At 39.0% G+C, this 27252-nt stretch overlaps 1 protein-coding gene across 2 annotated transcripts in view; it reads right to left on the bottom strand.

Moving 5' to 3' along the window:
* Positions 1–2030: 2030 nt before the first annotated feature.
* The window catches only part of LOC109411693 (sialin), a 39880-nt gene continuing 14658 nt past the window's right edge, over positions 2031–27252 (bottom strand). Inside the window, exons 2-6 of one of the 2 annotated variants that reach the window (XM_029864385.2) lie at positions 26940–27061; positions 4006–4913; positions 3806–3938; positions 3496–3737; positions 2031–3371 (exon numbers count right to left, since the gene is read on the bottom strand). In XM_029864385.2, the coding sequence (XP_029720245.1) occupies positions 3165–3371; positions 3496–3737; positions 3806–3938; positions 4006–4913; positions 26940–26958 (1509 nt within the window). In that variant the 5' untranslated portion in view covers positions 26959–27061 and the 3' untranslated portion in view covers positions 2031–3164. The remainder of the gene's footprint in view (positions 3372–3495; positions 3738–3805; positions 3939–4005; positions 4914–26939; positions 27062–27252) is intronic. The other variant, XM_029864386.2, reaches the window with a different exon arrangement.

The following is a 27252-nucleotide window of genomic DNA, read 5'->3' as shown; positions in this document are numbered from 1 at the left end:
TTCGAAAAGTTTTTCTGAGACTGGGAATTCCTGCAAACCTAGTTTCCGATAACGCGAAAAATTTTTCAAGTGCGAAAATGGAAGATTTTTGCAAGCAACTTAGCATTAAACTGAAGCATACTACTCCTTATTGGCCACAGGCCAATGGAGATGTGGAGCGTCAGAACAGGTCGATTCTGAAAATCCTAAGAATCGCTGAAATCAATAAGTCTGACTGGAAAATTGATCTGGAGGAAGCAAATTACGTGTATTCGATGGTACAGCATCCGGCAACAGGGCGCTCTCCTGCTGAAGTTCTGTTTGGGAGAAAGTTCCGCGATTGGATACCGCAGCTCACGCCGAGTGAAGATGTCACAGACGGTGAAACCAGGGATCGAGATTGGATCTATAAACACGCAGCCAAGACTTATTATGACGCCAACAATCGAACTACCAGTATGGAACTACAACCGAACGATCGAGTGCTGATGCGTAATTTGGTGCCACAGAACAAGCTATCGGCGATGTTTCATCCGGAACCGGTCACAGTACGTTCCAAAGCCGGAAACAGTGTTGTAGTGGAGACTGCTGAAGGGAAACAATACCGAAGAAATTCGTCGCATTTGAAGAAACTGCCTGACTGTGAAGAAATCGAAGGATCTCGAGTGCAGGACGAAACCTCTGATGCGGAGTGGATTACGCCGTCGTCGACAACCAGAATTTCGTCCAGTACTCCGGCATCTGTCTCTGGTACAAGTGTGCAAGCGAATGGATGTGGGAGACCAAAAAGAGAAGTGAAGCGTCCGCTTCGTTTCGAGGACTATGAATTGAACTAAAAGTGATGATGTGATGCTGATACTAGGGGCAAGACACTGTGAAATCCGGAGCAACTCTGAGCAATCCTGAGTAAAGTCTGGAACACATAGCGTCCGTTCCGTTGAGGTTTGCGTTTTTTTGACAGTTTTCCCATGGGAAATGTGTCAAACTACTGTCACGCACACGCAAACGTATGCATTGTGTGGGGCACTTAACTCTTTTTGTTCGAATCCATTCAGAAACGTCTCTACGAAGCGGGAAATCGGGCAATACTGCTCGATTTCTCACTGGTATCAGGCAACACATCGGGAAAATCAGAATGATCCAGAGCTATCCAGAGGAATTCTGAGCAACACTTCGATAACAGAGTTAATCTCGCTGTATCTGTCTTACCCCTAGGCCATCACCCCTAGCATCACATTATCTGTGATCATCATCACATCATCTGTTGGTCTGTGATCAACATCACATCATCTGTTTGTCTGTGATCATCATCACATCGTATGTTTCTCGGTGAGCAGCATCACATCAACGGCGACATGGTCGCATTTTTTTTCCGCAGTCAAGTTCGCAGATTGTGAACAATCCTGTCAGATCGGTGTAACACGCTCTAGGGGCAAGACACTGTGAAATCCGGAGCAACTCTGAGCAATCCTGAGTAACTCTTTTTGATCGAATCCATTCAGAAATGTCTCTACAAAGCGGGAAATCGGGCAAGACTGCTCGATTCTAGGGGCAAGACAGTTACAGCGAGAGAAACTCTGTTATCAAAGTGTTACTCAGAATTCCTCTGGATTTCTCTGGATTGTTCTGGTTTTCCCAAAGTGTTGCCTGATACCGGTGAAAAATCGAGCAGTCTTGCCCGATTTCCCGCTTCGTAGAGACATTTCTGAATGGATTCGATCAAAAAGAGTCACTCAGGATTGCTCAGAGTTGCTCCGGATTTCACAGTGTCTTGCCCCTAGGCTCGATTTTTCACCTGTATCAGGCAACACTTTGGGAAAACCAGAGCGATCCAGAGAAATCCAGAGGAATTCTGAGCAACACTTCGATAACAGAGTTACTCTCGCTGTAACTGTCTTGCCCCTAGGGTATTTGAGGCGAATAAAAAAGAGACGCGTCGAAACTGGAACAGTTTATTTGGTGTTGTTCTAGTAGTTCACTTTACTGTGTCTAAAACTGCACCTACCAAATGGATTTTCTTCTTCAATAAAATAAGCAACATTGAAAAACCGTTTTCGGATTTTCTCACGTATTTTCCCTTTTTATTAAAATCGAGTAATTTCTAAAAACTATTGTATACTTTTTTCTACTCTGCTCTACAGAAGATTGTAAATAAAAATACCCTAAATTGTTGACATGTGGCTATTTTCTATCGCCCATCGCGGACAGTTGTTTTACTCAGAGTACACGACATTCGATCTATATATACGTAGTCTATTGTTTTGTATACATGTATAGTAGAGGTTCAAAGTACACTTGGCTTGTTTTCTGTTTTCGTTTTCTGCTTCTGACACCATTTCAGTTCAGTGAAAAGGCACACGTGTTTTAAGGTTTAGTTCGCTACCCGCGATTCAAACGCGATAATCGGTGAGTATCTTTCCTCAAAACTCCATTTTAGACGGTGATGATTATGTTCGCTGTTTTTGAATAATTTGGCAAATGGTGAGAACTCAGTCTACGCTTGAATAACTACCATCAGTTTCGCGAGGTGCGAATTTCTGACAGTTTTCACTAAAACATGAAAACTTTAGCAGTGCAGTGTATCAATTGAAATCTGAACTCATTTTGTTATGTGGAGGTTAAGTTTTGATTCATTCACTACGATCGAAATAACAGAGCATTGACCGGAATGATGTTTTACATCTGAGGATTCAGCATCTTAAGCTCGACTCGCAATATTCAAATACTTCTACCGATGATTCACTTTTCGTCACGATTCACTCTTAACAGAATAAATTAATAAATGCTAAAGCAAATCACGAGAATCTACCACTCTCATTCTGAAATCTACTGTAAGTAGTACTCCAACTAAAAATAACAGAAATCACTCATACAAAAGTAAACTAAAAAAAACTAACATTCATTGATGTGTCGCAATTTAAAATTAAACAAATTAAAATTTACATTCTGCCCTACCGACGAACACGGTCGCGTGATTCTGAGAGAAATTCAAATAAGTATCTATATATGTTTCTAAGAAGCACCGATCGCAGCAGGCTGCGCGACCCTGTTCTTCTCCAAGTCAGATATTTGATTCCACTCCACTCCTCTCCACCCAGCTGCCTACTACGATGCCAGAGCACAGTGACTCAGCATTGTGTGTATATGTACTAATAAGCGCACTTCTAGCAGGGACTTCCTTCTTCTTAAGAGGAAGCCGAGATTGGTTTGTTGTTTTGTCCCTGCTGGTTCAGTGGGACACCTTCCTCGGTCTCGCGGCCGTTGACACCCCTCTCCGGTGGGTTATTCCAGGCCTGGAGCTCACCGGTGCCCATGATGAGATAGGCAGATGAGCCGACGATGTAGATGACGGCCAGGATCCAGAACACGATCTGCCACTGGCCGTAGGTTTGCTGTGAATGGCGATAGGAAGAGTTGATGGTTGTGATTAGAACAAGTCTGATTGGTTGCGTAAGTGAGTCTCTTGTTTCAATAGGTTATGGGCCCATGCTTTAATTCAAGAAGCGGAATACTCACGTTGTCATTGGTGAGAACGCCGACCATGTAGGCGGACACGAAACCTCCGAACGAGGACAGCGTGTTGGCCATGCCGAAGATCGTGCCGGAGAAGTTCGGTGCGATGTCCAGCCCGTTGCCCAGGTAACCGGCAGTGACGGCACCGTTCAGGAACAGAGCCAGCGTGAAGATGCCCACAGCCCAGCTGCGGTTCTCACCCATGTACACCTGGACGATCATCAGGAAGCCGGGAGTCATGACGGCTGTCGGGGTGAGATGAATGGTAAATTTAGTGATGGTTAGAAGTGATCGATGCGTTGAGCATACTAACCGAAAGCAGTGAAGATCTTGCGGGTGGCGGTGGTTGAAAGAGTTCCGTTCTTACGCAGATGATCGGCCAAGTGGGAAGAGATCACAGCCATGGCGTATTTTCCGAAGTAGGGCAGCGAAGACAACAGACCGTTCTGGAATCAAACATGGAAGGGATTAATATAACGGCACAAGCGCACTCTAGGGTTCAGATACTCTTACCTCCTTGATGTTGAAGTTCAGGATGTACTTCATGTAGGTCGGCAGCTGGTTGACGACCGTGAAGAAGCCAAACACCGAAGCACCGTGGGTCAGGATGATGGCCCAAACCGGTGGCGAAGTCAAGATCGACTTCCACGGGACGTACGTGGGCTTCTTGGCCTTGACGCCGGCACCGATAGCGGTCTCGATCTCGTTACGTTCCTCTGCGGTAATGCGAGGATGCTCAGCCGGGGTCTCGAACACAAACAAGAACCACATGATCGACCACAGCAGGGCCAGCCCGCCGGTAAAGTAGAACACCGACTGCCATCCGATCGTAGCGATCAGGTAACCGCAGATTGGCATCGTAATGGCGGCACCCAGCGACGAGGCCATCATGTTAGCAATGAACTTGGACCGATCCATGGGTGGAATCCAGACTGCAGTCAACGGGTGGATTGCCGGCCAGGATGCTCCCAGGAAGAAGCCTAGAACAGCTCGCAATATAACTACCGCAATGTAATGGGTGTAAGCAGCAATAGGAGTAAGCAAAGTCAATACACTAGCGAAAAGCATGCTATATCCGAAGACACGGCGTCCTCCGATGATCTCGGCCAGACGGCCTCCGGGCAGCTCCGTCAGCACGTAGCCCCAGAAAAAACTGCCGAGCATCAGGTTCTGCTGGTAGGCGTCCCACTCGAACTTGTCCGCTTCGCTGATGACGCTCTGCTCGGTCGTCGAGGCCACGCTGGCCAGTGCCGCTGAGGTTTCATTGGCGAAGCCTTCGATCGCCGCGCTACCGTTGGTGAGATTCTTCAGGGTTTTCGCCATCACGACGATGGCGATGGTGAAGTTAACTCGCAGGGCATAGTTCAGCATGAAGCCGAAGATGACCATGATGTTCAACACTTGGCGACATGATAGCCAACCTGGAAGAAGATAGAGAAGGGAGGCATTGTAGATTTGGAAGTATTTATTGAAGTTAGGGCCTTGTTAACTCATTCCGTATATGTACAACTAAAATATAAACTAGGAGGTCCCAGTGGTGCACTGTAAAGTTATTGTATGTTCGCTGCGTTCGCTGTGATTGTACATCACTATCATAGTCACTTGACAATCACTGAGAAGGCCATGAGATTCCTTGAAAGTCTACGTTGGAAAGAAAGATAGTGATCAATTCAGAAACAAAATGACATTTGCTGATGAGGTACAGTTTCTGAAGGAGTGCAACAGAAAGCGTGGCCTACTATCATAGACTTCATAGACTCGCTACTACGCTACTACTTTCACTGAAACCTGGTTTCTGTTTACAGCTGCATTTCATTCATTGAGGTACGTTCAACTGAAGTACTATAAAACGAAGGCAAAATCCACTTTTTGATACGTTGGTTCAAGTTGCTAGCCTGAATTTCTATGCACTATTAGCTGTCCCGGCGAACGTCTTACTGTCTGCTTACTACGTTTTCTGACATACAGCTCCATAGAGAATTGCCCCGCAAACTCATCAGTATGAGAGCCCCCTGTTTTAGACGCTAAGAACCTTCTCGGCCCCAAAAGTACTCACATACAAAATTTCACACCGATCGCTTCAGTAGTTTCCGAATGCATAAGGGTCAGACCTAGGGGCAAGACACTGTGAAATTCGGAGCAACTCTGAGCAATCCTGAGTAACTCTTTTTGTTCAAATCGTGGTTCGAATCCATTCAGAAACTTCTCTACGAAGCGGAAAATCGGGCAAGACTGCTCGATTTTTCACTGGTATCAGGCAACACTTCGGGAAAATCAGAGTGATCCAGAGCTATCCAGAGGAATTTTGAACAACACTTCGATAACAGAGTTACTCTCGCTGTATCTGTCTTGCCCCTAGTTTTGAACAAGCCTTACATTGATGCTTTGCGGTGAGAAGAAGCAAGTGAGAGTCCACAGGTTATGGGCCCAGAAACGGTTAACCGCTTATGATTACTGAAGTTTGAACGAGGTCTTCTTCAAGCATGTCGGTCGTCACGTTTACTTCTTACTTGTGGAAAGCAGTTAAATAAAGTTGATCGGCATTTTTTAGATAATGACTTGTTTCATTTGTCCTCCAGAATTTTTCTAATAATATGACGTTGAGTTTTCAGTCTGATAATAGAAATTGTATTGGATTTGCTGTATGTATCTAGAAAAGGTGCAAATCTTCAAATGCCTCTTTTCCATCTAGTAATGTGATGCGTATCTTGTGGAAGCCAAAATTCATCCTTGTTGCCATTTACATAGTGTCATTCCCTGTTCGGTTATACCAACCAATTCAGCGTAATGTCAACTGGAAGTTCAAACTTGTGTAACGCCATTGCTCTGCCTCGTTAATTTGTTTCAATTAACTTCCCCGAACTATTATGGCAGTGTCACATACTTCGTGCAAATATGAATCTTTAATTGCACTAGGCTACTAGATTAGTCAGCTGACTAGTTACTAGTAACATGTAGTCGCACAGTGACAATCGTCATAAACGAGTTCAACTGAGCAAAAAAAATCATTGACGAGTGTAACGAAGCAGCAAAAACGAAATCTAGGAAACATCCATCCTCATAATGCTCGTCAAGGTTCTTTTTCTGTGCAAAAACTCTCTACTCCGGTGGGAAATTCCCAAAAATAGAACTTACTTTGACATTGAAAACGAAAGCCAACAACCGTCAGTTTTGTAAGTACCTCCCGTTACCTACGCAATAACTCTCAGCGGTCGTGTCGATCGGTCGGTGGTCCATTGACGTACACCGCGGTCGAGCCTTCGCACTCGAGCACACCGACTGACTGGGCGTATAACTCATTCAACCGAAACTGAAAAAAACACAATCGACGCAACCAACCGACCTTATCAGTCATCTTTGAAACAAAAAAAAAACCGACGTCGATTGAACCGCGTGCTGTGTGTGCAGCGCACCGCACGGGCGTCAGCGTACCGGAAGCATGAGGTCACAGCACAACGTTGATTTGATAGTATACGCCGCAGCAAGCAGGCCATGAACTTGATTGCATCTCGAATTTCGTTCGATTGCACCCACCAAAAAAGAGCAGAAAAAAGTTCTAGTTTTGATCGGAGCGTGCCGTGCCGACTAGTCGTCATAGTAACTGCGGTCTGGTCTTCCAATCAACAAAAGAAACTAATCAAAGCACACTCTTCTTCGACGTCGATGCCAAGTGGGAGTGTAATCATCATCATAGCATAGCAGGCGAGTTGTATTTATGGATGGTTCGTTACAGTTCATAACGGGTAATGAAAGGGCATTCGAAGAATGTGATGAGAGCGTGGACGCGGTCGGTTAACTGCCACTGCAGCGTGTCGTGTCGCTCAATCAGTATCTTTTGATTAATGGGTGCTGGTGCTCTACATTTGCGCATACCGGACGATGTCAGACGTTTTCTTCAAAGTCAATTGATTTATATTGGTTTAGATTACATGAGTTAGTTCTATTGTGACAGTATTGTCAACTTTGCACAATATCCGTCTGTTCCAGGGTAGGTATGCAAGTATATTCGAATCTTCTCATATTCATAGGTTCTCATTTTGTAATTGAAGGGATCACCGAGATAAGTAGGCCATTTGTGTAGAACCAATGCTTTATAAATACAAGTAAACTTTATCACTATAATGGCATTTTTAGGTTACTAAGACTATTTATTGGTCTACAGCAGACGTCCGATAAGTGCAACATGTTTACGTTTCAGTTACCGAATGAAATTCGCTAATTGCAACGACTGACAGCCGACAAACAGTTGTCAGTTGCTGTTAGACGCAGCCAGAATGCACTAAAAAACATCGCAATGCAGCTGTAGTGCATCCGAAAAACATCGCAACTCTGTTTACGTTTTGTTTTTGACAGATAGCGGTGCGATAACGGCAAAGTTGTTGCACTTAGCGGACTTGCAGTTAAAAAGCATTGCAGTTAAACCGTTTGCAACGAGCGAACGTCTACTGTATATAGAGCTTGTCAGTTTTACAATAGCACTGTAAGGCGACTGATAGCGCCATGCAACAACTTGGTAGTTGTCTACGCATTAGGGAGGTAAACAAAAATATGTCACCTGCACCAAGCAAACGTACAATCTAGTAACCTTTAAAAATAAGCAATCAGCCAGACAGTTTGAACATTGACTACAAAAATCAACTGTTTAATGATGACTGTTCCTACAAAGAGTTACTGCAATACTCATGCTCATGCTAAATAATGACGCCGTCGCTGAAGCGTGCCACTATTGTCTCAGCAGTAAAGACGTGATAATTTTTCTCCGAATATTTTTAGTGTTAATTGCTTGTCGCCACCCAACTACCCTCTGTAAATATACCATTTTGGGTGCTGGCTGAAATGACATCAACAAGCGATTTCACTCAAATATAGCACTGCTGAAATGTTTAACTTTTTCTGCTGACCAGTTTACTATGACTATGACGTCACTCGAAAAGCACTCGCTAGATGAGTGTCTTTCGCGTCTTTCACATCAGGATCTTTATTGCGGCGTAAACAACAACGCGCTCGAATCGGCGGGGCACAATAAAATTGTTCCGCCTTGTTGTTTATGGCCATCGCCCATCGCGCCCAGTTATCTTCGGTCGATTTGATTAAATGAAAACAAATTTCTCTCGGGTTGGCAGGGGTCAATTGATGTGTGGTTCAATTGAACTCTGACTGTTGTTACTATACCACACAAGCCATAAACATCAGCAAGGAACAAACGCCGGAGTAGGCCTTGCGCGGCCGCTTCTGGTCCTGTCCTTTTGACGTACGACTCGCGCCACCACGCACGGCCTACTATAGCTACTACGACGAGCACGCGAACGATATGAATTATGTCATTGATCGTGCCGAACGAACGGCCTTCTTCGATTGAGAACGTTCTCGAATGAAGTGAGATATTTTGTTTGCGGTCAATGAAATATTTGGGGCAATTGAATCAAGTCGAGAATATACAGATCTCATAAGCAAGAGCGCTTCACGAAAAAGGCACGCCTCGCGTATTGATACAGTTTCTTACCGATTTTGGCAACACCCGTTTTTGTCTACTCCCGATTTTGGCAACACCCGTTTTTGGCAACATTTCCCTCCCGATTTTGGCAACACCCGTTTTTGGCAACAATTTCTTACCGATTTTGGCAACACCCGATTTTGGCAACAATTTTTTACCGATTTTGGCAACAAAAAATTTTGACCAACAATTTTTACAGAAAAATCGTTTGTGTTTGTAAATGTATTGTTATTTTAGCCTTACTTTTCTTTAAAAAATCAAAATTCATTAAATTTTCATAAATCGACAATTTTACAAATCATGACGTAATTTATGAACGTCACCTACAGGAATCGTTTTATAGCTTGTGAATAGTCCATATTTATAATATAAGCCAAATTGACGCATAAAAGTTAAAAATAATCCACAAAAAAATTTTACCGATTTTGGCAACACCCCATTTTGGCAACATAAGATTCAGCATGTGTTGCCAAAATCGGTAATAAACTGTATTTCATTGTTGAATTGAATTTGAAATTCGATTTAAAAGTCGTTTCAGTCGTTGAAGTTTTATTTATGATTTTATACGAACTCTGCGGTAGTAGAAGATGTCCCAAAAAGATTTTATCATACACAAGTTAGTTTAAAAACTTAAGACATTATACTGATAAAGTTTTCCAAGCATCTGCATCCTAGATATATGGGTTCTTGGATCTTTCTCTGAAATTAAACAATGCAAGATGAAATCTTAAATATCTGAGCTACTTGGAAGCTAGTTCCAGTCTTTTGGGTAGTACGCAGATCGCAAGAAATGTCTTGGCCTATCTCGATGCGTGGGAAATTCAGGCAAGGAATAGCTAAAGAAATAAGAAAGCGTCGCTTTATTCCGGATCCTAGTACGGAGCTGAAACGAAACGTCAAATCAAATGGGGCTTGCTGTGTTAAATTTCTTGACCATTCCGGTCACGAAAAAATAATGCACTGAACGAAAATTACTTGAGCGATTCCGTTTGAAGTGCATACCTCGCATTAAAAGGTGTCACCACAAACCAAACGACGCTCTCTCACAATAACGACAACATGTCACTAGACATATTCATTCTACATTCATCTGTTCGATCAAAGGGCAATGACCACGTCCAAGCAAGAACGTAGTAAAACAAGCTTGACTCAACCCTTCGAAGCTTCGGAACACATGCACCAGTGTGATCAGATGTAAATTTTTATTCAAATCAACAACATTTTCCTGCACAAATCACGTGGAGCTGAGCTTCGCGAGAAAAACAAACAGCGCAGCACTCCATGACCGACATCACGTCACATCAGTATCACATGACGTTCTAAAGTCCCCGCAACACGTTGCGAAATGTGAACTTTGATTGTTTACATCACAACAACAACAGTGGGTATAATATTTACGGCCGCACCTCTTGAATTGGAAATAAATCTATCGGAAACGCGCCGCTGCGAGAGCTTATTTGCCGCAACAAACGATTGCTGCTAATAAACAACTTCCAACGATCTTCCATCCAGGTCTAGGTGGAGGAGCCGAGCCGTGTACAACGTCCGATGCGCACATCTAGCAAGCCATGCCTTTGCCGGTCTAATATGTACGTCACCGATCATCAACTGACAAGCCCCCAGCGACAGAGACTCGTCGGATCGAGTGCCCTTTCTACTTGACTTTATTTATTTTGTTCAACAGTCGAGCGTCTATCAGTCGATATTGAAGGGAATCTTCGACTTGTGGCAAGGGGAATGAGATATCCTTTTCTAACCGGAAAATCTGCATTTATCCCTTCCTAACCGTCGCTAACCGCTGCTAACTGAGCAGCAGTTAAACGCGGTTAACGACGGCTAGCAACGGATAAATGCGGATTTTTCCGGTTAGCAAAGGAAGTGTCATTCCCTCTGACTTGTGGGAATTGAAAATCATGGTACAGTCTGGTAGTAGCGAAAATTTTCAGTATAATCGTTTCAACACAACGCTTACCATAATCAAAACAAAACAAACGATAATTACTCTTTGTCCTAACTTGCAAGGATAATGACAAAGCACCGAACGTGTTTGTCTGTGACAAAACAGAAGCTTATTTTGTTGAAATTTGATTTGGACATCGATTCATTGATGAACGATTTTTGTTCTCATATTTTTCATAGCTTCTTCGTGAATGTAGCCGTATGTTTGATCCGAAGCCATTACTGAAAAAAAAAATTGTCAACTACTCTGACATTCGTTGCTAAATCACCCTTACCACGTGGCCGTCAAAGTATGTCATGCGACGAGCCAAGCGACGAGCTGTACAAATCGTGACACAATAATCTCCGGATGTGGGAAACATCAGCGATTGAAATGTACTTACTATACATCGAGCTATACATATGGGGAATGCATCAATTTCAAGTGGTAATGTGATTTTAATTATCGTCACTGTCAACTGCGACTTTCCAGTCTACTAGGTACCCGCCATCATCGGAGTTGGCTTTGGATCGAGTGCTGCCAGATAACAAGTTAATGATTTTTCGCGCGGACAATGCCGCATTGTTGTCAATGCGAATGTGTACGCGGGACTGACACAGACGATAAACCAAGTAGTAAATTGGATTATTATCGTTGGTTGGTGTTCGATGACATGGGAAATCCAATCCAATACAAATGACTCAATGGTAATGTTTTGACAATCTGATTCGGATAATGATATCAAGCTGCAGAATAGATTGTTCTTCTACAAGCATAGTAGGCTATTTGAAGAGAACGACACAAGCCCACTCAATCGAAAAAAAATTGGCGCCCAGGACGCAACTATGATTAACGCGATTCTATGATCATCTTATGTTCCATAGTGTAACGTAGAAGGTGTGCCGGGAATTGAATTCAGATTTTGCCCGAAATAGACGTGGACTAGACGAAAACAGAATCCGAGGGCCAATAGGCTCCTAAAGTCCTATCGGGATTCTTGTTTTAAACCACAATATATTGGTCAAGAGTACATATTTACTCATTTTTTGACGTTTTTATTAACCGTAGTTGAAAATATATAATTTTATTTTTTTTAGCCTTTCGTCTCGTCCCTAGCCTTTAACACATACTTTAAGTGATTTTTTTCACCGTGTATGTCAGATAGGAACATTTTTGAAATCCCAGTGCGGAAAATGTCGAGCTCAGTCACACAAGGTTGACCTCAAATGTCAAAGTAGAACTATTTACCATTTTACTTATTTCGAATTTTCTCATTATTCCTCTGTTTTTCAAGTTCGAGTGAAGTACAATTTCGATTATACCATGCTTGATCGTATTATTCAATATAAGCGAGATTTCGTCTTAAATTTTAGGACCCTATTATTCAGTCTTATTATTTTGAGAAAGTCGTATAGTTCTTTACAGATGGAAGCTAATATACAGGGTGTTAGGTTCATGAGTGCAAACTTTTTAAAGGGTGATAGAGGACCATAAATGGTGAAAAAAATTGTTCTACGCATATGGTCAAATCTCAACCGTTACGTAGTTATTGAACTCCCCATGTTTTTAACTCTTATTGCCTTAACTGGCTCTAACTTTAAAATGGTCAAACTTATCGCAGTTTTTTAACGCTTATTCGAAAGATTATTGAATTTTCTATCAAATGGCATCTTTGAACCGATTGGTTTAGCTGAATAACTAAGTTTTCTAGAGCAAAATAGCTAAAAATAGTGTGTTTTTATTTGTTTATGTCCATTATCTTTAAAACATGCGTTATAAATTAAAACTCTTTCTTTGGCAAAGTTGTGGCCCCTGTTCCACTCTACAATTTGTTCTTTGACGCAAAACTTCTAACTCTTATCGTTTTCTTGCAATTTTGATTTGAATGTGTGGCACAGTGCGCAAAAAGTGCTTTCCATGACGATGGCAAATTTCTGATCTGAAATGCGACGTTTAAATCGAAATTGCAAAAAAAACGATAAGAGATAGAAGTTTGATGCCAAAGAACGAATTGTCGAGTGAAACAGGGGCCACAATTTTGCCAAATAAAGAATTTTAAATTATTACGCATTTTTCAAAGATAATTGACAAAAACAAATTAAAACACGCAACTTTTAGGCTATTTGCTCTAGAAAACTTAGTGATTTAACTAAACCGATCGGTTCAAAGATGCCATTTGATAGAAAATTCAATAATCTTTCGAATAAGGGTTAAAAAAGTGCGAAAAGTTTGACTATTTTAAAGTTATAGCCAGTTAAGGCAATAAGAGTAAAAAACATGGGGAGTTCAATAACTACGTAACGGTTGAGATTTGACCATATGCGTAGAACAATTTTTTTCACCATTTATGGTCCTCTATCACCCTTTAAAAAGTTTGCACTCAGGAACCTAACACCCTGTATGGATTAGTAATTGATAACAAGTTGGCCATGAAGCGTCAAGCAAGGTAAAATAAATTCGATAATTATTGGTCGGTGCTTAGATAGACGGGAATTAGATCAGAACCCTACCTATGTTATTCTGGTCATATAAGTTCTGTTGTCAAACTTTAACAAGGATAATTGGTCATTTAATTTGAACTCAAAACGAAAAACAATTCGTAATAGGCTCCTAAAGTCCTATCTGGATTCTTGTTTTAAACCACAATATATGGTACAAAAGGACATATTTACTCATTTTTTGACGTTTTTATTAACCGTAGTTGAAAATATATAATTTTTATTTTTTTAGTCTTCTGTCTCGTCCCTAGCTTATAACACATACTTTGAGTGATTTTTTTCACCGTGTATGTCAGATGGTCCACTGCACGAATTTATACTGGCCTGCTTACTCTCACAGAAAATTTGACGTTTAAGAGGTGTCGACACCGCTCAAACGTCAAAATTCGTGTAAGAGTAAGCAGATCAGAATGAGCCTCTGCACGAATCTGGCGTACTGCTCACTCCCACAGAAAATTTAAAAACAGCGCGCACAGTAAAAGTCAAATTTGACTTTTACTGTGCGCGCTGTTTTCAAATGTTCTGTGGGAGTGAGCAGGACAGGGCAAATTCGTGCAGAGGCTCATAGGATACTGCAAGATGACGTCACGAAGCCGTGCACTGACAGTTCAGCGAGCTTGTTTACATGGACTTAGTCTCTGGCGGAGATCCGGCAAAACTGTTTTTCGTTACAATTTCAGTAAAACGGTAGATGGACGATTAATTTTGTACTAGTAAAGTTGAATATAATCGATATTTCCGTATCATTATGGTTACGAGACGGAAAACGTAAATTTAATTTTCACCGCTCGTTAAAAATTCTAACACCTTGTAAACAAGCTCGCTGAACTGTCACACAAAGTGAGGTTAGATCAGGTGCTTGCAGTACCCTATAAATTCGTGCAGTAATCCATAGGAACATTTTCGAATTCCCAGTGAGAAAATTGTCGAGCTCCGTCACACAAGGTTGACCTCAAGTGTCAAAGTAGAACTATTTACCATTTTACTTATTTCGAATTTTCTCATTATTCCTTTGTTTTTCAAGTTCGAGTAAAGTACAATTCCGATTAGAATACCATGCTTGATCGTATTATTCAATATAAGCGAGATTTCGTCTTTAATTTTAGGACCCTATTGACAGGTGAAATGTATGGAAAACAATGAAATATAAAAAGTTACGTTTACAGACATTTGTATTTTTTCACGGACAGCAAAACGATACTATTTACTTTTGCAAGACACAAAACAGTGATGGAAAACTGTGCTCCAATCGAAATGGATCACTAAAATAACTAAGACGGCCGCTATGAAATGAACAGATAGCGCCATCGTAGCCTTGTGTGTTTGACGTAACTCGACTGCTGTCACTGTGTTACCGTCCATATACGGTGGCGCTTTTGTTTTGATGCGATTAGTAGCGGAAAAGTTGGCTTCAATGATCCATTGAGAGAATCCATTGAGAAATATCAGTACGATCAGAAATCTGACAAGAGTTTGACGTGCGAATAGCAATCAACGCCATCTATGACGTCTCTCAACCGTGGTGATGGAAATATCATGGCTTGCTGACGTCCTCAGGCATTCCCAGCGCTTATCAGCGAGTAAGCGACGAAAATAACCAATGCTAAAAAAAAAGGAATATTAAATTGATCAAATTTGTTTTTATTTATCACCTTTATGCGACTTATTAACGAAAGCCGAAGATGATGAAATTATCCTCACATATTACATCATATCGAACCAGTTTGAACTAAGCCAGTTCCGAACCCAATCAGAGATCTTTCTCCGACGTAATAAAAACTGAAAATGAATATTCAAACTTTTAATTTAATGCATTCCTTTGCATATGCAAATATGGACTCCGGAAAAAAAAATATTTATAGCATCCGAAGCGTGACTAACAACAACAAACTTCCTCTGTTTCAAGGTAGCTTCCCTCAAGTTCAGTGTCGCCGATCGGACGGACACTGGCTGGACCACTTTCGTCAATCGTTCGAATCATGCAGTGCTCGTAAAAGTCTTATCTTTCTTCAACCGCAGGCGCAGACTGCCAATAATTTCAAGTACACCGGGGCGCGAGGCACACCTGCCAATAATACATACATTCATCGTCAAGAAGAGACAGCGTCAGCAGGACCATACGAGGAGAGAGTTCGCGCAAATGGAAGTACTTGTGTTCGTTGTTCCATTGATAGCGCGAACAACCGGTTTCGAAGAATAACAATAAATTGCTAAGATTTTTCCCGTTGTTGCCTTGGGGGAAAAAATAAAACAAAAACATCTCCACACCCCGCGAGATTATAAGAGTCTTCTCCGTAGAAGGAAGCTGCGCCTCGCCAAAGTCATCGCCTACTGTTTGTCCACTCAGCAACCTCGCAGTAGCCTGCTTTGACCGGAATGATTGGCAGGTTGTTGATATTTTTTTCGGTGTAACCCCTAGGGCCAACTTTGATTTATTCGGTGCGTGGCTATTGTTGTTAATTAAAATTTTGAGATTAAACCGGCTTATCGTGTTTGCGTGCGGATTGGGTTGATTTCGGATGTTTCTGGGATTTTTAAAGTCAAAAGTTGAGAACTTTGTCATCCGGGGCTAACGTAAGCGCGACCGACGACTTGTAACGCGCATTGACGTACAAAATGATGGACTCAATCAGTGGCGTAACTAGGAATTTGGGGGCCCGGTGCGGAACCGAAATTGAGGCCCCCACATATTCCTTTGTGAATTTCTTCGGAGAATTCTGCAAGGATACATCCCGTAATTCCATCAATGAGCGTAATATTTTTCTGAGAAATATTGCCGAAAAAATGTTGACCAATTTATTTAGAAAGGCACCAAGTAATCCTTTAGGAGTTCCTTTCAAGATTTCTTTGCCATTATCTTTAAGAAATATTTTTTGAAGAATAATTTTTCTTCATGATTCCTTTAAGTGGTTAATTGCAAAGGCTCCATCGAGTAATTTTCCAAATATTTGTTCAGGAAGTCCACATTGGATTCTATCAATAATATGTATATGGATTCATCTATAAGAACCCCCCAAGAACTCCTGAGAAATTCCAGAAAAAATCACTACAAATTCTCCAATGATTGTTTCGGAACCAGATATTCTTCCAAGAAATTACAGCGGAATTCCGCCGGATGAAGAGAAGTTCTTCTAGAATTTTTCCATGTTATTTTTAGGCGATCCTATAAATATTCGTTTAATGATTTTACTACTTTAGTCAAGTATATCTCCACACATTTCTCAATTATTCCTTTACATAGTTGTTTCAGAAAAATCTCCAAGATTTTATCTTGGCATTTCCTCAAGCAATCATCATTGTTAAGAATTTCTTCCAAAGATTCCTTCAAGACTTACTGCAATGCTTTTGTTTAAAAAAAAATCTCTGCAAGAAGTTTCTCTGAGATTTTACTTATATATCAATCCTAAAACTCCTCCAGAAAATTTTCAAAGAATACATTGATTAATCTCTAGACGAGTTCCTTTGAGAATATTCTTCAATTTTGTATTCTAAGTATTCTAAATTCTTTCGAAAAATCCTTCTGGAATTCCTCCAACGAACTCTTTAATATCCATCTACTCTAGGATTTTCCCCAAGCCTCTGGGAAATCTTCTACCTAAAAAATTCTTTTGCGATTTTTTATATGATTCCTTTCAAATTCTTTCGAGAAATCTTTTGAAAAAAGTTTTCATCAAGCAACTCAGTCAAGAATTTCTCTAGGATTTAGTAATTATTTCTCCAAAAAATCTTTCAAAAAATTATCTGAGGATTTCTGGTACGGTCAACGTGTCCTTAATAATCTTACGATCCCAAATTCATCCTGTTAGAATACAAAGCGATTACGACACTGACAGTTCACGCAATTTTTGTTACCATTCGTGCTTCGTCTCACAAAAATGCAAAAAATAAGAAACAAAACAAAACGCGCTTTATTTTTTGTCTTGAGTACGATAAAAATGGGATGAGCTATATGCTTAGGCGAAACCGGAAGCATTTCCTCACTTTTTGGTTTTTGATTTTTTATTAAATAACGAAGCAATATTTTCAAAATCGGTTTTCGTGCACATGTAGAGTATGGATCAAGGTATCTTCTGATTTTTTTTGTAGTGGAAAATATTTTTTGTTTTTGCAGAAACCATTTTTGAACGAAATTTCACAAAAAATGGTTTTTTTGCAAAAATGGAAAACATTTTCCACCTCAAAAAATTCAGAAGATACCTTGATCCATACTCTACATGTGCACGAAAACCGATTTTGAAAATATTGCTTCGTTATTTAATAAAAAATCAAAAACCGAAAAAAATAAGAAAATGCTTCCAGTTTCGCCTTAAATATTAAAGGAGCAGATACCCTTATCTTCTCAAATTTAATGGTTTCTTCAGAAGTTTCTCCAATGATTCCTCCTAAAACATTTTTGTGAATTTCTTCAGGAATTCTTCAAAAATGTCTTGAAGCATCCTTTAAGTGATTAATTCAAATCAAAGAGGATATTCATCGGAAAATTTTTCAGGAATCGCTTCATAATTATAATTGGCTTCTTTAACGGTGTTGAGATAATTCGATATTCTGAATCTGCATGTCAAACTGAGCCGAAATCCAAATTTTCATGAATTTTGGAGTCCGGGAATCTATTTTAAAATCAATTTGAAGTTTGTATGGGAGCGATTTGTCGAACCACCCCTCGTCGCACTTTGTACTGGGCGGAGCTGTCAAACAGTTGCCCAGCTGTCAAAAGGTGATTTCAAAAAAATTCTTTGAAATTGATTTTAGGTACCAAAACAAAGCTCTAAAAATCTGAAAAAAAATCATAGTCACTCAGAAAAAGATGCTCTTTCGTATTAAACCAAAAAATCAACACATTTTTCATAATTAAAAAACCCAATTGGATTTTTTCCAAGGATTCCTTAAATATTTCTTCAAAACAAAAACTCTTTAAAATTCTTTAAAGATTCTTTCAGAATTTCTTCAAGGGTCCGATACCTAATCGGATGAAGCATTCCTTGCATAATTTGTATAATATATTTTCTTACAATTCTACCGATGATTACTTTTGGGATTTTTTCAGAGATCGCTTAAGGAACTCTAACTAAGTTTTATTCGAAATTCCAAAGGAATTCCTTCAAAGAGTTCTTTAGGAAATCCTCCCAAATTCCCTTAGAAATTTTTCTAAAGTTTTCTTTAGTAGTTCATTCAATTAATTCACTTGGGATTTATCCATAGATTCGTTTAGAATTTAATACAATTTTCTTCTAAATTTCTTAAATTGATTTCATTGAATTCATTCTTAAACTGATTTTCCCAGGTAGTTTACGAATATTTTTACATTATTTATAGGTATAATTTTTTTCGGAGATTCTTATACAAATTATTCCAAGATATTCTATAAGAATTCCTCCGGAAGATCTTTTAAGTGTTTTCGATAGAAAAGCTTTAGAAATTCCTCCAATTAGCCTCTCAAGGATTCAGAAATTTCTTTAATGAATACTATAGAAATTCTTTTACAAAAATGTAAGGAATCTTTCAAGAATTTCACAAAAAAATCCTCCTAGAAATGCTACTGCAATTCCTTTAAACATTTTAGGAATTGCTTTGTGATTTTTTGGATTTTGTTGTTTTGGAAATTGTTTGTGAACTTCCCTGGTTCTTCTTCTTCTTCTTTCTGGCTCGATGCTCCAATTGGAGCTTGGCCTGCTTCTCTCCAACTTTGTGTTCCTTGAGCACTTTCACAGTTATTAACTGAAGGGCTTTCTTTGCCTGCCATTACATGAATTCGTATATTGCCAGGCAAGTACAATGATACACTCTGCCCTTCACTTCTCTGGTAATCACCTTTTTTTTTTGGAAATTCCTAAGGTAATTCTTATGCGATTTTTTTCGACCGTTCCGTTGTAAATTCTTGGTTTTGTTTTTAAATTTGCGGGAGTGTATCTCATAGAACTACAACAGTGACAAATAGACTGAACTCCGTAAGGAATTATCAAAAGAAATATCCAGAAGAATTTTCTGAGGACTTTTGAGGACTTTTAAACAATTTACAAACGAATTAACTATAGAATTTTCAAAGTACCTCCCGGATGAATTTCTAAAGTATTATTAAAATAATTACAAAAGTAATTGTCAGGTATATTAGCAAAGGGACTGCCGGTGAAACTTCCAAAGAAATTGTTCAAAGAAATCCCGTAGCAGTTGTCTTATAAATTTTCGAAGCAATTGCCCAAAGAATTTCGAAAACTTAAACCGTAGATATTTTCAAAAATAAAAACCAAAATTTATTTCGAACTAAATTGCCGAAAAATTTCCATAAGAGTTACCGAACCGAATCCTGAAGAAATTGCCGAAATAGTTTAAAAATATCAAAGAAAACCCCTTAATCTTATAGGAATAACAATTACAAAAAGGATTTGTCGAAAACTTCGCCAAATGTTATATGAAAGATTTTCATAGGGTTATTCACAGGAAATTCGCCGAATGAATTTCAAAAGTCGGTAAATGCCATATGAATTATTCTATCAAATCCCGTAATCCCGCAATCCCGGAAGAGTATTGAAGTTATTCCCAAAGTAATCACCAGAGGATTTTTCAAATGAATGGTCGAAAAATAAACCAACGAGCAGTGGCAGACAGAATTTTCAAAGAAATTTCCGTAGAAGAAAAATCTGATGAAGTTCGCAAAGCCATTGCTGAAGCATTGTCAGGAATTGATTAAAGAACTTTTTGAAAGAATTGCCATACAATTTCTCAAAAGAGTTGCGGCAGAAATTTTCAATGAAACCAAAAAGAAAATCGTGTTAAGTACTGTTCCTTTCAGTTCCACTAGTGCACTTGACTCGACAAGGTGACGTATCTTGACAAGTACACAACACTGAAGACGACCTTACAGAGGTCGAAATACGTATCTGTCAAAGGATGCAATTTCTTAGTGGAACTGAAAGGAACAGTACTTAACCCGATTTTCTTTTAAAAAAAAAAAAAAAAGACACTACACCGTCTTCAACCATAGGTTGTACAGACTGAACAAGCACTAACATATGACAACGGACAACACACATAACACCCAGTGGCCCAGTGGAGAATTTTCCGTTTGACGAAAAGTTTTCCCCGACTGGAGCGGGAATCGAACCCACACTCCGAGGCTTACGAAACGTCTAGATGGCTGACGCCTCTAGCCGCACGGCCACGAAGCCCACACAGGTACAGGTATTACACTATCAAGCCCAGGTTCATCATCATCTTCTGACGGAGTTCCTTGAAAAAAAAAAAAAACTACCAAAGGAATTGCGAACTCAATTTTAAATTAGCTGTGACAATTTCCACAAGAATTGTCAACGAAAATTTTCAAATATAATGAAATTAGAAAAAAATGCTAAGGGAATTTCCGAAGGAAATTTTCAAAGTAATTACCGAAAGGATTTCCAAATAAATTTTTAAAGATATTCCTTACAGAATTGAATTTCCAAAGTAATCACTGTAAAATATCCAAAAGAAATTTCCGAAGAAATACTTCTGACATTCAAATAAAAAAATGTTATAATTCTTTCAAGAGTTCTAACAGAAATTCCTACTGGTATTCCTTGAATGAATCCTTTAAGTATTCTTTCAAGGTTTTCATTTGGAATGTTTCTATTGATACCTTTAAAGATCTCTTTAGCGATAACACCTATTTCGTCCCGATTTCCTTGGCGAAACTTCTAAGAAATTTTTCTAACAATTTTATCAAGCATTTGTTTCAAATGAGGAACTCCTTTTTGGATATATTTTACGATTCATCTAGGAATTTCTTCAAGAACTTCTTTTCAAATTCCTTCAAGATTTTCTTCGAAAGTTGCTACATCGATTGCTTCGGAAACTCCTCCAAGCGTTTCTGTAGGAATTTCTTTAGTAACATGTATTCTCAAAAATTCCATAACGAGTCTCTTAGGCGTAAGCGCTTTCCCAGAGGAATTCTTTAGAAATTATTTCAAGACTATTTTTCAAAGAAATTTCTTAAAGGGTTCTTTTTGCATTGTTTTCCTGATGTCCTTTCAATGAATTCTTACAAATTAGTCTAAGCATTTCTTTAGTTCTTCAGAAATCCTTCCAATAATTTATGTAGGAAATCATCCACAGATTCCTTGCGCAACTTTTTTCAAATCCTCATATACAATTCGTTAAAGAATCCTTCAAGTAATTCCAGTTAGGATTTATTCTTTTTCTCCTTTAGGGATTTCTCAGATTTTCAAATTTTAATTCAGATAATCTTACAAGGATGAACACATTCATCTCCAAAAGATTCTTGCAAAAAATTGCTCAGGGGGTCTTACAGAAATTTATCCAAGGAAGTCTATAAGAAATCTTTTGAAAATTGTTTTATTGAATCAAATATTTCGAGTGGAATATTTTGGGGTTTCAGCCATTGATTTCTTTGAGAGATAATCTAGGCATATCATAATTTTTTCTACCAAAAATCCCTTTGGTTTAAAGATTTCTTCAGGAATCTTTTAAGCAATTTCTCATAATACTTCTAGCACTTCTTGTACTACTGCATAATAGTGAAAAATCTTCAATAATCTTATCGAAGATACCTCCACAAGCAACCCAATGATTCCTGAATACATCTTATAAATAAGATTCTTCAAGGTCTCCTTTAGAAATTCTTCCAGAATTCCGATAGAAAACCACCCAAGGATCCATTCAGGTATGGCTCCAAGCATAATCTCAGAAATACATCAAAAAAAATTCCATGGGGAGCTCCAGCAAGATTCCTTCTTGGAGAAATCTCTAAAAGAATCCTTAGAGAAATTCCTTAAGATTCATCTAAAGGACTCGTTGAAGGACTTCTTGACATAATCCTTGAAGGACTTTATGAAGGAATCCGAAGAGGTATTCCTAAAGGAATGCTTGAAGAAATTCCTAAAAAAACTCAAAAGAATTCCTGAAGGATTCCTTGATAAATTACTGAAAAAAAAATCACGAAGAAATGCTTTGAAGTGATCCTAAAGGAATCATTGTAAGTATTCTTAAATCAATGCTTGAAAGAATTTCTGAAGCAATCTCTAAATAAAGTTCTGAAGTAATTCTTAGAGATTTTTTTTTGTAGACATCTTTGAAGTAACTGTTAGATAAATCGTTTAACATATCCCGTAGGCAAGGTGAATTTACCTTGCCCGGAGGAATTCTCGCAGAAACCCTTCAAGGAATACTTGGAATACGCTGAGCAGGCAGCAAAAAATCGACAAACTATTAGTATTACGGTTTTGACGTAACATTACATGTAACATGTAATTTTCATAAATGGGGCCCCTGAATTTCAGCTGCTAAATTCAATCTAAGTCAAAAGTCCTGTGTTTGGTCCTGTGGTTAGAATATTGGGAGGTTTACACAATTTTACTTCCATATCGGTACTGAATTTCGTGAAATTCAATTTTGATTTCAAACATATTTTTTCCTGAAATTTCGAGGCCCCTGTAGGTACAAAGAATAATTATCAAACTAGTTGAAAGTAAATTAACTAAACTTCTTGAATAAATGGTGTTATCTACAATTGTTAATAAGTGGACTTCAAATAAGCCATCTGTGTGTCCCATTCCAAAAACCCTTGATAATTACGAAGGGGCCCCTTCATAACTATCAGCAGACCTGCAAAGTATTGAACATATACGTATAGGAAACTTTCGCTATTTAAAGAACTTTATTCAAACTAGTGTAAGAAACCTTCCCTGATTTGGAGGCCCCCTGAATTCGGGGGCCCAGTGCGGACCGCACCCTCCGCCCCCCCCTTGCTACGCCACTGGACTCAATGAATGTTGTTTTTTTTTCGGTCTACGTTCGTCACTTTTTTGTTACTGAAAATATTCTTCAAGTAGTTGTCTGTAATGTACAGCACATCATCAGTACTGCGTAGAAGATGACGTAAGCTGGTTAAAAAAGGTTAAGTATCCCTGATAAAAAGTATCATAAAAATACGATAAATTTTATTGTTACAACACCATTTTTTCGAAAAATATTCACCATTAAACATATTGTAATTTACACAACACACTCACCATCACCCCTATTGTTCTATACCATTCGGTGAATGGTAAATGGCACTTTCACAATAAAAAATGGTGGTCGTTATGTATCTTAACCATAAAATTTTGAGAAAATTTTCATACACTTTTTCGCGAAAAACAATAGAATGTATTGTGTTTTTATGAGACATTTTTAGGGCAATTTTCAAAAGATAACAATATATCTTAATGTTTTTTCATTGTTCTTACAATACAAATACAATTAATTGAATGGCGTCAAATGAACCGTTGTTACAATAAAAATACAATAATATTTGTTGTTATTTGTAAGCAGTTTTCGCTTTTGAAAATCCATAGAATTTATATTTCCCGCTAACATTTATATCCAGCATTTACGAGCACTAACGTCCGCCAGAATGATATGCACATTTTATGATAAGAATCAAACACTCTGATGTATGTCTGGTATGTATTGCTTGGCAGCTGTTGATAAGATCTATATTCAATCTTTTCAAATAACTGCCAAATATCACAAGTCAGACCTCAGGTCGTATGATCCATATCATAAATCGTTCACAATTCATGTGGCCATTAGTATCTGTAAATGCTGGTGAAAAATGTTACCGAGAAATATGAATTCTTTGGTTTTTCAAAGGCGAAATCTGTTTACATAACAACAAATATTATTGCATGTTTATTTTAACATCGGTTCAATTGACCCCATTAAACTAATTGTATTTGTATTGTTATCAATGGCAGTTTACTATTTACTAGATTCCTTTAATTTATTGGAAAACATTAGAAAAATTATTGTTCATCTTTTTCTTGTCTTAACATCCTCACTTGGCTAAACCTGCTTTTCAGCTAGTTTTCTATAAGTACTTCCTCAGTTATTCATTGAGAGCTTCCTTTGCCAACACGGCTTGACGTCTGTCAGTTTTAGCGAATAACATTCGATAACCGAAACATCTACTGTACTCAAATTTAAAACGAAAACTATAAAAAATGTGTCAAGTGATTTTGTATTTGATTATACAAACATGATCCAAGCAGCAATAATACTTATTGTTATTCATTTGTTACAAATTGTTTTTAAGTGTAATTGAGAAATAAACTCTTTTTTAATAAAAAGTCCATGACAACTTTGCAGGCACTTTTGCAACTATTTAAAAACAACTTAAATTAATTTTTACTGATAGTAACTTTAAATTATTATAGAACTATTAAAAAACAATCGAATCAATCAGTCACTAATAAAGCTAATGTTCACTTATTGTACGAACTATATTGGATTGATTTCTATTGTAAAAAGTAACAATATATCTACTATGTGTTTTATTGTGAACAATAAAACCAGTCATTTGTTAATAATATTTACCATGTAAAGAATGGTAATTTTTTATCCGGGATCCCAAGTGTAATGGCTATATTTGTAGCTACGGGGGAAGTGAAATTCCATATGCTTTTGTCTAAGATTATACTTCACCGTCTAAATGACTGTTTTTGTCTTTACAGCTCTTTTTAGAGAAAACAACATGTAAATAGTTCTAATCTAGGGGCAAGACACTGTGCAATCCGGAGCAACTCTGAGCAATCCTAAGTAACACTTTTTGTTCGAATCCATTCAGAAACGTCTCTACGAAGCGGAAAATCGGGTGAGACTGCTCGATTTATCACTGGAATCAGGCATCGTTTCGGGAAAACCAGAGTGATCCAGAGCTATCCAGAGGAATTCTGAGCAACACTTCGATATCAGAGTTACTCTCGCTGTATCTGTCTTGCCCCTAGATTCTAATATAACATTCAAGCCCAGTTTCGTGTTCGAAAGGAATCGCTCAAGAAACTTCTAGACCGATTCCTGGTAGAAATTTTAAAACGATGATTACTGCCGTTTCATCTGAATAGTTAATACATTTAATACAGCCAGCTCGATTTGATTTGACGTTTCTTCTCAGTTCCGTAATGGGATCAAGAAAAACGCAACGCTTGCTCAGTTTTTGAGCGATTACTTCCTGAACTGTTCAAAAATTCTCTTCCTTGAGTGATTCATTCAAAAACAGTTGCTTGAGTGACTCATATCTACACCAAGATAAGCTTAGAAATTCCATCTGAACTGTGAACAGCTCTTAACGGCTTATAACCTCGACGTAAGATGGTGAAAGAAAACTCACAGACACACGGGACTTGAAACAAATCACACTTATAAACAGCTTCCGAAGATCTGGCTTTCTTTAGTCTTGGACTGAGTTTTGCTTTGCCCGACGTTTCGGCTCTTTCATTGGGCCTTTTTCAAGGAGATACCGAGATACTATAAACAGAACATTTTTAAAAGACTATGCGCACTACATTTAACAGATAATTCTTTTACGCTGCTCAGCAGATCTTCGGAAGCAACCGATATCCAGGCGCACTCATCCAGCACAAATCATTATGAATAGCGTCACGAAATCATAACCACGATCATGGCATTCTTGACCAAGTGTTACGTCTGTTTGTCTGTGGTTGTATATTTCCGTTTTTGTTCCGTGTTCAGATGTTGTCAAACTAGGAGCAAGACACTGTGAAATCCGGAGCAACTCTGAGCAATCCTGAGTAACTCTTTTTGATCGAATCCATTCAGAAATGTCTCTACGAAATCTGGCAAGACTGCTCCATTTTTCACTGGTATCAGGCAACACTTCGGGAAACCCTGAGTGATCCAGAGCTATCTAGAGGAATTCTGAGCAACACTTTGATAACAGAGTTACTCTCTCTGTCTTGCTTCTAGTTGTCAAATGACAAAAACAAAGAGTTTCTCTGATGATGCATTTAAGATCTACATAACTCTTAAAGAGCATCAATTCAGCGACATGTGAATTTCCTGATCTGTTACGTCCGTTTGCATGTGCACGAGCCGTTTCCTAAAAGTTGCGCCTCCAAAAATCCATTTGCAAACACTCATCGTGTCGGTGTCGGAGTCATCGAGAGTCCGCCGCACTATCATCGCCGCCGTCGCGTACATCCGCATAAGCCGTAAAACAACTCGAAATGGATTTCGCGTTTTATAATGGGTTTAACAAGCTTTCCGAACGCCATTCAGCACCAACGAACGTGAGTAAAATTCATTAAAGTTCCGAGAGACGGTCTGAACGTGTCTGTCTATTCGGTCTACTCAGATAGGTGTCACTTCTTGTAGGTACCTGGAAAACGCGATTTCAGACAATCGACGTAGGCTGTGATTGCACTCGCGGAGTGTCAGTCAATGCCGTGACACATTTTTCCTTCTCACCCAACAAAAGCCCACAATGCAAGTGCAAAAGGAGGAGACCGGCACGGCACATTCTGTTTCCAAGTTCAGGTCCAACCTACTTGGATTGAAATGCAATATCAGCTTTTGCCCGCCGTTGTTAGTCTGTCGGTGCACAGCTCGCGGTGTTTGTCAACAATTATTTCGACATGCAAACAATCTCGGTACAACAGCGCGCCTAGTACTTCAATTACCGATCCAATCGATACAGGCACCAACTCTGTTTGTCAGTCAGTATTATTATGTACTCTGGCATACATACCTTTTCCACCTGTAGTCATTCTCTAGATACCCCAACACTAATTCGGTCACACCTTTTTTTTTTGCTTTGGTCGTTTGATAACTCGCGTGTCTTCGGATTAGAACTCTAGTGACGAGCCGCTACTGGAAAGAAACAGAACAGAAATAATCGTTAAAACCCTAGTAGGCGATCGTCTGCGTCTCACGAAACGCCGCTCGAAAGTGTTTACTTGGATGTGTGGTTGGTTCGAATGATTAGACGAAAACTAACAACATACGAATGCCAAGGACACGCGCTGATAACACAGGGAAAAAACGTTGTTGTTGATAACAAA

Source organism: Aedes albopictus, unplaced genomic scaffold (genome assembly GCF_035046485.1).
Source record: "Aedes albopictus strain Foshan unplaced genomic scaffold, AalbF5 HiC_scaffold_40, whole genome shotgun sequence".
Lineage (NCBI taxonomy): Eukaryota > Metazoa > Arthropoda > Insecta > Diptera > Culicidae > Aedes > Aedes albopictus.
Note: the sequence above shows the minus strand (reverse complement) of the source record. Positions and strands in the feature narration are given on the sequence as shown.